Below are 11,261 nucleotides of genomic sequence, written 5' to 3' on the forward strand. Positions count from 1 at the left end.
CGGGCCCGGTAATGTAGGTGGACCGGGTATCCAAGGAGGAGGACCTGGTAGTTACGGTGGCGGGCCGGGTGGTTATGGAAGTGGACCAGGGATCCAAGGCGGGGGACCGGGTAGTTATGGAGGTGGGCCAGGTAGTGTAGGTGGTCCGGGTAGTGTAGGTGGTGGACCAGGTATCCAAGGAGGAGGACCGGGTATCCAAGGAGGTGGACCGGGTATCCAAGGATGGGGGCCTGGTAGTTATGGAGGTGGACCAGGTAGTGTAGGAGGTGGTCCGGGTAGTGTAGGAAGTGGACCGGGTATCCAAGGAGGGGGACCGGGTAGTTACCTAGGTGGCCCAGGTAGTGTAGGTGGTCCGGGTAGTGTAGCAGGTGGACCGGGCAGTTATGGAGGCGGGCCAGGTAGTTTAGGCGGTGGTGGTGGTCCGGGTATCTCGGGAGGGGGACCGGGTAGTTATGGAAGTGGACCAGGTACACCCTTTTTTCCTCCATTCTTTGGTAAAGATTTGTCCCTTATGACAGGAATTGCGCCGGGCGTTCGACAAGGGTCGACCATTTTTTGCTGTGTCGTAGGTCCGAATCCTCCCCAATACATAGGAACAGGTGGAGATGGATCCGGCATTAACGGCAACACAAGCCCGACTATATTTAACATGGGAGGGAACAACCAACCAGGCGCACCAGGTAGTCCATGGAATAATCAACCTGGGGGACTGGGCACTTATCAACCTGGGGGCCAGGGTAGTAATCAACCTGGAGGACAGGGTACTTATCAACCTGGGGGTCAGGGTGCTTATCAACCTGGGGGACAGGGTGCTTATCAACCTGGGGGACAGGGTAATAATCAACTTGGGGGACAGGGTACTTATCAACCTGGCGGACAGGGTATATATCAACCTGGGGGACAGGGTACTTATCAACCTGGCGGACTGGGTGGTAATGAACCTGGGGGACAGGGTGGTAATCAACCTGGGGGACAGGGTGCTTATCAACCTGGGGGTCAGGGTACTTATCAACCTGGAGGACAGGGTGCTTATCAACCTGGCGGACAGGGTGCTTATCAACCTGGCGGACAGGGTAGTAATCAACCTGGGGGACAGGGTGCTTATCAACCTGGCGGACAGGGTAGTAATCAACCTGGGGGACAGGGTAATTATCAACCTGGCGGACTGGGTGGTAATCAACCTGGGGGACAGGGTGCTTATCAACCTGGGGGACTGGGTAGTAATCAACCTGGGGGACAGGGTACTTATCAACCTGGCGGACTGGGTGGTAATCAACCTGGGGCACAGGGTACTTATCAACCTGGTGGACTGGGTGGTAATCAACCTGGGGGACAGGGTACTTATCAACCTGGTGGACTGGGTGGTAATCAACCTGGGGGACAGGGTACTTATCAACCTGGTGGACTGGGTGGTAATCAACCGGGGGGACAGGGTACTTATCAACCTGGTGGACTGGGTGGTAATCAACCTGGGTCACAGGGTGCTTATCAACCTGGGGGACAGGGTGTTTTTCAACCTGGGGGACAGGGTACTTATCAACCTGGAGGACAGGGTGCTTATCAACCTGGCGGACAGGGTAGTTATCAACCAAGCGGACCGGGCACTCCAGGATGGAACAATCAACCTGGCGGACAGGGTAGTTATCAACCAAGTGGACTGGGTACTCCAGGCTGGAACAATCAACCAGGCGGACAGGGTACTTCAGAATGGAACAATCAACCTGGAGTATCAAGTAGTCCTGGATGGAATAATCAACCTAATGGCCAGGGCAGTAATCAACCCGGGGGACAGGGCAGTTATCAACCAAATGGACCGGGTACTTCAGGGTGGAACAATCAATCCGGCGGACAGGGCAGCAATCAACCCGGGGGACAGGGTAGTTATCAACCAAGCGGACCTGGTACTCCAGGGTGGAATAATCAACCAGATGGACAGGGTACTAATCAACCGAGTGGACCGGGCACTTCAGGATGGAACAATCAACCTGGCGGACAGGGACATGAACAGACAGTGAGTGACTATTATTTCATTGCCTGTAATTTTGTCGCAGATCCGAATATTGTTAATTAAAGCAATATTCATACATATTTAAAAGTTAGCAACTTTAACGTTTAGGTTGGAGCAACTCAACAGCTTCTACACTAAAGTGATTTAAATTGGAAGTAGAATGTTAGCTCGGGCTGGTTGTTACCAGCCCGTGCTAACATCTCTCATCATCATCATGGTGTTCCATGAGAACCACCATGGTATAAGAGTATTGTGTACTGGACTCCTACTGGTAGTAACTGATATTCAATAAGAAGAATAAGTAGTTGTATTAAAACACTATTTTATAGTTACAAGTAGAAGGCAAAATGATCTATCTCACCCTAGTAGACTAGGCCTTAAGCCTTTTAGCAACTCTAGAGCCTGCCACCACGACTCTCATCCCCTTTATATCTGACTTCAAAAAAATGAGAAAGTTATCAATTTGACCGTATTATTTTGTACTTGTAATTTCTTTCTTATAACTGTTATATACAGCATTGTACAATAATATTGTTTCTTTTTTTAGGTTCCTGATACTAGTGGAAACCAAAGTAAGACCATTACACCCTATTTTCCTATACCCAACCTAACACATAGGTTCATCAGAAAGGTTTGATGCTCTAAACACCATGTTAGATCTCAGCTTTAATCGATGTGCAGGTTGGCACCTCGGGCCCGATCTACAATGCTTATTTTTTGCAAAATTAGCTAATTAATTGATTGGCTAGTTTTGCTTTCCGCATTCAATAGATAAAACCAGTAGGGGTAGGTTTTTTGATTGAACGAAAATGCTACGTTTATCGTTTAATAATATTATAATAAATCTAACTTTATAGCTACGGAATATTGTGGTCTGACAAATTATTTCCTCTGGCAAGTTAGGCCAAAAAACCAGAATTTAAATACCACTGAACACTAAACTTATAATCGAATTTAAACTGTTGTGAGACATACTAACATTGAAAAATTTTACGGTTTAGACTCACTTGTTTTTAGTCACTTGCGCGACATGTTTCGGAGAGCCTAGGTCTCCTTTCTCAAGCACTAACAGTGCGAGCAGCGTTCACGACGGCCGTGTATCGCGCACTGCCGCACGCCGCGTCGCACGCTGCGCGCGCGCCGAGAAAACAGGTTGGGGGAGGTCTTCCGCTGTTATTGTAGGCGGGCATAGTGGGGTGTTTGGGCTTGGGTCACCTAACACTTGTAGCGATACACAACACGAACTCACTATGTCCGCTACACTGTCACTGGTATTCTACTGATGAAGCACAGGCTTCCATGCTGGCGGCACAGCCCAGCCGCTATCCCGATTGAAATAGGGCGCCGCCCAATCTCGATCACTTCACGTATTTTACGTGGTACGTAACGAAAGGACCTAGGCTCTCCGAAACATGTCGCGCGAGTGACTAAAAAACAAGTGAGTCTAAACCGTAAAATTATTCAAAACTAAACTTATACTTTGTTTCAGGTCCGCCACAAAACGTGATTGATCCAAATTCTATAGCAGCTGACGGAGACGATTCTCAAGCAGAATCGAGTATTACACAAAACGCAAACGGAACCATGGCCTTGGCTTCTTCTAACGGAGGAAATAATAAAGGTCGGGCCAAAACACAAGTCAGCGGAACATACGCAGGAAGTGGCACATTTGAAGCTCAAGCTGAAATAAGTGACGAAAGTAAAGGAGCACAAAGTGAAGTATCAGGAGGAAAACACGGCGCAATCAGTATTGCTCAAGGACATAGCAGGAATAGTAAATCACAAGCGAATGTTAATCTTGGCTCTGAAACTGGCTCTTTAACCTCGGGTGCTCAAAGCGATGGAGTAATGCATTCATCTAATACCCAGGTCCAAGGTGGAGTTAAAGGAGGATCAGCGGAGGCCCAAGCTCGTGGTCCAGGAAGTACTTCTTCCCAGGCTCAGATCGGTTTTACCCCATTTAAAGATAGCGATAAAGCAAATCATGACCTATTTAAAACCCCATTTGTAGGCGCTGGTAAAGCGTCTTCTCATTCTAACGGGCGCATAGGAGAGTCACAATCACAGCTGGAAGGCACATTCAAATATGGAATCAAATATACTGGAGCAGCTCAATCGGGAGCTAGTTTGGATAAAGATGCAGTATTCGCCAGTCGACTACCTTTCAACAAAATCGACGTTTTTGATAAAAGCGATGTAAATATAAACGTTGATGACACAGAGAGACCACCAGAGGTAACACCTTTGCCTTTGCCTGACATAAATGACGTACAAAACAATGTTCTCAATATAACCGAAAAACCACAGGACCAGTCTAGAAGCAGAATGGCCAGTCATAGCCACCTGGATCACCATATTCCTGGCAATGAGAATAAAGCAGCTCCCACAAGCCCGCCTCCAGCAGGAAACACACGATCGTTCCAACCGCCATATGCAAATAATAACGATTTCGACTATACGAGTGATAAAGAAGATAATCCTACAGAAGATTACGATGCAGACGGAGGGTTTGGCCCTGAAGGTAGTGACCCGGTGGATGGAGAGTACAACTATGATGACTTTGGAAAAGACACCGAGACACATCAATCTCTGCATAGTCCGAGCAGAAAAAGTTTTGAAATCAAACAAAGTACCGGCGGAAATACGCAACACATTGTATTAGGGGCCTTGCATGGTCAAGACGCTGTAATAACACAAAAAAATACTGATCCAAGACCAGACGAAAGCAAAGTCTATCAGCCCGGCGAGAGTGTACCCGGAACCGGAGGTTATACCATACCCGTCGGATTTACAGGGAGCATCAAATCAGTGGCTTCCAAGCAAAACACTTACGCCATTGGGTCGAGACGTTCTCCATCACAAGCTCAAACAGTGGCAATAACTCCTGGAAGTGGTAAAGTGAAATACATGTACCCTAACCCTAACGTGCCGCCTCACGGGAAATATGTAGCGCCAAAGGACTTGCGATCTTACTCTAATAACAATAAAGATGATAATAACAGATATGTCTCAGTATCAAAGACAATAACAGGAGATTTAGACGGGGAAAATAATATCAGAAAACAATATTCACACACGTATTACACGAAATCATCATCTTGCGGATATTTTACTTTCACTTGCACTATGGTCAGTGGACCCAGCGGTAGAAAAAAAGTATGCAAACCTAAAATGCCCACCAACCCCGATGGGACACCCATGAGATGTTAAAAATTCCAGAAATAAATCTAGCTGAATTATGAATTACTGTTTAAGTTTTAATTCCGTTCAATGTGGAAAATATTAACAAAATATTCGTTTTTAGTTATTATTAAATGCAAAAACACAATATTGAAACATTCATTATGCAATGCAATTACAACAGGAATGTTCCGACAATCCAACATAGTTATGTACATGAAGACAATAAGTCATTATTAGATTTTTAATTGCTGTGGAGAGTAGGCACGTAAATAGATAATTTTAGAAAAAAATATCGGTGAAATTTTCAAGTATTTTACTAAGATTTCTATTTATAGATGGTCAAGCAGATCTTGTCAGTATAAAAAGGCGGCAAATTTGAAAAATGTATGCGCGAAGGGATAAGGCCTCATAGAAAATTTGAATTTCGCGCCTCTTTCTACTGACAAGATTTGCTTGACAATCTATAGTTAATATTACAACATTCGTAACAAATGTAACAATATTCTCATCCGTAAGTTTTATTTAATTAACTTAAAGATATACCGATGTACATTCTATAGTAAGTCCTCGTAAATTAAGGTGTGTTCGGCTCACGGCCCTATTCGAACAGTGCTTATAAGATATCACAGCGATACGATACCGATCTGTCCGTATCAAAAGTGACCGCTCTTCAGCCGAAAAAGTCACTTTTGACAATGAAAGATCGGTATCGTGTAACTGTGACATCTTATAACCATTGTTCGAATTGGGCCGACTGAGCGTTGGTCGTTACTGAAAATTGTCCAAATCTAAACTTTCCCGACAATAAGGCAAACCGTCTATTATCTTAACAAAGACAATAATGTGATGTTCTCAACAACAGTCACAGAAGTGGTTAGCTGGGTCAAATTTCAGTAGCCGATCAGTTAGTTAATTTGTAATAATTTAAGTTATCGTTATTTTCACTTATACAAATGTGTTTAGGTACCTACTTTTTGAACTAAGTATTAAAATATATTTTTAACATATCTCAATCTTTAATTTAACTTAAGACCCAAGTTAAACAAAGGAGTAAGTAGGTACATAAAATGTTTTTTTTTTTGCAAAATGCTGGGGTTTTTTTAATTAATTTGATAGTTGTAAGCCATAATTGTGTGAAAGGTGTGATAGTACCTATGATTGTATAGTTAAGAGAGTACTTTGTGGGATTGCTTTATTCTAACAATAAAAAAAAAACAAGTTTATTTGATACAATTTATTGACATGAATTAAGTACATTCATATATGACCAAGATACATTTTTAAAATCACATTGACGTGTAAAATCGATTACACTCAAATACCTAATAGTATTCTTTTATTTAAGAAACGTGAGTATATTATGCAATATATATATATTACATGATATTACCAATCGACAATCGTACATATACAAACAGGTCAAAACAACTAGACGAATAATTGTTCGCTTAATTTCCCCTACAACGTTACAGATAATCGCATACGATTTGCAATACATTGTGACATTTAGGGTCGGTTACACCAAACCGTTCGTATCGTTAAAGAGTTCGCTAAATAATTATGTATGGAAAGTTTCATAGTAAAGCATCGGGGCGCGCCGGCTGACGTTGATCAGTCTGTCAAATGTGGTTGGTGCAACTGGCCCTTAATCGATCGATTGAATTCGTTTCTCCTACGAAGCCAGCAATTATTTAAAATTGCATGCCATTTGTTGCAACGACTTGTAGAAGCCTTAATAGTGTGCGACCCACCACAGATGACTGCGGTAGTGGGGTGGTGCGAGCGTTTCCATTGGTGCGTAAAATTTTCTATTGGCTTTCTAATTGGTGGAATTTTTCCTCGCTCAGTGTTGGTAGATGCTCACCCTTATCGTAGGGCGCTCCCTACGACTCCTCACATTTAATATTACAACTTGTTAAGTGTAGGTATATACCGGGTTTGGCCTGTAACATGAGCAAATAATTAAAACATAGATTGTACTCCTCAAACGGAGACACTTTATTTCAACAACTTTTAAAAATTATGAAGTTTTTAGACTCCTTATTTTTCATACAAAATAAATATTATCTGCAATGGACGCCATCGCCACGCCACATCATTGTGATTGACGTTGCTTGTCACGCCTTAAACATAACAAAATTCGCAATACATTGCGTCTTAGAATAAACTTTAAAGTGTATTAGAAATCAAACCCCAAGTTATTTTTTAAAATTGCTGAGGAAATGTTGGTCAGTATGAGGAGTACAGCCTACAGTTTAATTTTTTGCTCGTATTACAGGCCACACCCGGTATAATGTACAGAACGAGACGCGACTAGTCATGCAAGAAAATATGCCCTCGGTCTGCTAAAGTCGTATAGCTATGAGAAGTTTATTTACTTGTCTCAATGAATGGCGAAGTACAGGCGTACCCGGTCAAATTCTTCAAGTTAAATTTTATAGGGCAAGTGCGCTAAGGTAGAACTTAGGAGTGTTTACACAGTTCTGGCTATGAACATAAAAGAAATAATGAAAATGATCCAAATAAAGTCAAGAAAACTACCTATTACTTACCTCAGATGATTCGTTATTTTAGAATCGTCTTGGACAGCAGTTGAGCATGCATTGAAATTTAAGAATGAAATCTGGAGTCGCGATTGGAACTCATAATAGTCATAATTGCTCGTGAATGTATGTCACAGCTAACTGTTAAATATGAATGACGACTGACGAGTATACATAAGGTGAAGTTCACATTTCAAAACATTATGGAATGGTTATATAAATATTAACATAGAAATTGGAATGCAAGATACAGTACACAGTAGATATTGTATTACAAGGTAAATGCACATAACGATATCACATTTAAATGAGATTTAAATAAAAAAAAAATTTTCACCTTTTCAGGATTTAACGATTATAATTTATAAAAAATACCAATCATTCATAGTGGCGCAACAGTGGGATAACTATAGGTACATAGGTAGGTAGTACGATAAATGAATACAATTTTAGAAAGTTCAGATTTTAAAGCGTGTTGTACGTTTATATATTCCTAATTATATCTTCCAAAATGAAAGCAGTTCTAGTTGTAACCAATAATCATGTTGTTTTGGGAAGAACTTAATGGGACTGCGTGAATACTACCTACCTACATCTTAAACAACTCTTATAGCGTACCCTTTCATACATTTTAGGTATGAGGAGTGTCTTTTGAAAAGGACATAAGTATTTCATTTTTTTTAACTACAAATACAGTTCTAATTAATACAGTAAATTAGGTAATTTCACTGATGTTACAGCTATATTAGTACAGTAGTATAGTAGTAGTTATAGTCTATCCTTGTTCTCTAAAAAAAGGTTCAATTATCAAAGTTAGGATTAAAACTGCTTATAAATTCTATAACAAGCTAAAATACCTAAGCATATCGCTTGTTGATTTAATAATATTCGCTATACCGATACTATTAGAGACTTAAAAAATACATTCTTATCATTGGGTGAGAAATCGTAGATTAATTTATTCGATTTCAAGTAGGTCTCAATCATATTCATAGTATTCATATATTTATTTATAACGTGACGTGAATGACAATAAATTTTTCACTCTGAAACCTACATTAAGTAAGACCTCAAAGTCCAAAAAAATATTGCTTTATTTCTAGAGTTTGTATCGACATAACTTATCCATATTAATCAAATAATTATTCAATCACATAAGATAACCTTTGTCATACAATCATAATCTCGAAATAAAAACCGTGGTCGTATTTTTTTCTTGAAAAAATATACAATTAAATAAGCCCCTTAAAAGACACTCCTCATAAGGAAAGTAAGTATAAGTAAGTAAGTACAAGTATAAATTGGTCTTTTATAATAGAATAATAGATGTTTTCAAACACCAAGAGCTTAATGACACGTTTATTAACGCTGCACTTGACATAATTTGAAATACGAAGGTATTGAAACGAATCATAAAGGAACCTGTCCGACCGGCGAAGAAAGTGACTAGCAATCGACTATTTTTCGCGCAGGAAATTAAAGTGTAGGTGTAGATCGTACGAATAAAACAGAGAGATGTAAGACAACACTCGCTTATAAAGAAACACTTTGATAATGGTTCCACAATCCACATTCGTCGGATGTGGGACAGTTGCAAGTTAAGGCAACGGGCAACACTGCTGGCTCTTTGATGCCGTGAGACCTGAGGGCCTACCGCGAACCACGTTCGACGTATGGTCTCTCTGTCGCACTTGTAAATTCGTACCAAAGTGTGACAGAGAGGCAACACGTCGAACGTGGTGCGCGTTAGGCCCCCTGGGGGCCCATTTTTTAATTTCGAACGCTCGATTTCGTCACTCGAAAATCAGTGGAAAACGGCGAAATACTCATTTTTGAAATACGAGCGACCGAAAATAGCAATCTAGTGGTATTGGCCACTCGATTTCAATTCTATTAGTAGAATTTAAACGCCTAGTAGTGGAGATATCATTTAACGAAATACACGAAAACGAGTGGTCGAATTTCAAAAATCGGCCCTCTGAATACCAATACCAACACTTTATGAAGACCCAGGAATGTTTATAAAATATAAATTATATTACTTACTTATATTGAATTAGAAATATCAGTAAAACATTAGAATAATTATTGTAATGTAAATATTATTTTTATCATAGATTAATTTTAAATCTCCAGTATTAATATTCATAATTTTAATTAAGTACGTAGGATCAACTATATACATGATAAATTAACAGTTTAAAATTTATTTTCTAGCAGTTCATATCATTAATACGCCTAAAAACACTAAGTTTGTAATATTATGTTATCGTAAAATGTATTATTTTTATTTCAGGAATTATACGCGTGTTTTCAAACATGATTTCCACACATTTATAGGTATAAAAACTGCGCTTCGCGTAGTCATATCATATGTTAACACTAAAATGGCAACATACATATGTATCAGGCTATTAATCTATTATAGATGAATTAGTCTATGGGAACGCATAACACATTCTTATCGACGCAGCGTAACCCATCCCTGTTGGGAAAGCAGGGCTATAACCGCGAACATCGAAGTTCGCAAATTGCGGGCATCTTTCTCCGTCACTCTTATTACGCCTTCATTGGAGTAAAAGAGAAAGATCCCCGCAATTTGCGAATTTCGGTTTTTGCGGTAGCCCCTCTGGTGATCCTGTACGTATATGCAGGGTGCTACTAATAATATATTGAATCAGTCCTTTTAGAAACTGATTGGAGGATTATTTAATTCATCACCTACATTGAGCATAAAGTAATGATTACAGATTTTTTCAGTCAGATTGCCTAACCTAACTAACGTAGGCATGATCTTGACATTGGTTTGTGGCATATAAAACAGACGATATGGTAGTACTAGAAGTTAAAAAAGGCCGTGCCTGTATAAGCTAAGTGTTTCGTCTGAAATATATCTCCACGTTCAACCACAGCTAAAACATATTATAACTCGTCGGTGGGTGTATCACTCATAAACAATGAGCGGTCTCTAACGTGGAAGTACATAAATAAAAATTGAGATGTAAAACATAAGTGATGTATCTATCTAAAATCGGTTGGCCAAAAAAAAATATATTTAATAAAATCTAATTTAGTTTAGGAGGCTGAAAAGTTGTATTTTAATTACTAATGTAGAGCCATAAAAATTACAAGCCCATACTCGAATGGGTTGGGCAGAATCTCTTAGAGCTTATCCTGTTACGGCCTTTCCTAGTGCTCACTGTTTCTTTATAGTAAATATTTATTAAGTTCAATAACAATTTAAATCATATTCGTTGGAAACCGAATTGCTTTTGTTTTGAGTCGTTAAATTTTTAAACAAAACAATATTATCTGTATTTTCTACGATAATATTCAACACTAAGTTTCTAATTAAGACTTTTTTCTAGTGTGGTTGGGCCTAAGGAGGATAATGGATCTATAGAAAATAGTTAAGTACGTGAAAAAAAATCAATGATGTATGAAATACAAGCTTATTCGGTGGATGAACAGGTACTTTTGGTCAAAATTACTAGGAATCTAGATGACATACCTATATTTAACTACCA

The 11,261-nt window shown here is 39.8% G+C and overlaps 1 protein-coding gene across 1 annotated transcript; it reads left to right on the forward strand.

Annotated features, from left to right (window-relative positions):
• The first annotated feature begins 2,168 nt into the window (after positions 1 to 2,168).
• Positions 2,169 to 5,775, forward strand: LOC134679337 (uncharacterized). Its single transcript, XM_063538239.1, has 2 exons — positions 2,169 to 2,247; positions 3,498 to 5,775. The coding sequence occupies exons 1-2, from the start codon at positions 2,169 to 2,171 to the stop codon at positions 5,216 to 5,218; spliced, it is 1,800 nt and encodes a 599-aa protein (XP_063394309.1). The 3' UTR covers positions 5,219 to 5,775.
• The last annotated feature ends 5,486 nt before the right edge of the window (positions 5,776 to 11,261 follow it).

The sequence above is a fragment of the Cydia fagiglandana genome, chromosome Z (genome assembly GCF_963556715.1).
Source record: "Cydia fagiglandana chromosome Z, ilCydFagi1.1, whole genome shotgun sequence".
In the NCBI taxonomy this organism is placed as follows: domain Eukaryota; kingdom Metazoa; phylum Arthropoda; class Insecta; order Lepidoptera; family Tortricidae; genus Cydia; species Cydia fagiglandana.

Excerpts from the sequence above, each read along its gene's own strand:
- LOC134679337 (XM_063538239.1), top strand. The coding sequence starts at position 2,169 with ATGTTAGCTCGGGCTGGTTGTTACCAGCCCGTGCTAACATCTCTCATC. Across the intron at positions 2,248-3,497 it reads GTTCCATGAGAACCACCATG|GTCCGCCACAAAACGTGATT; the intron begins GTATAAGAGTAT and ends ACTTTGTTTCAG.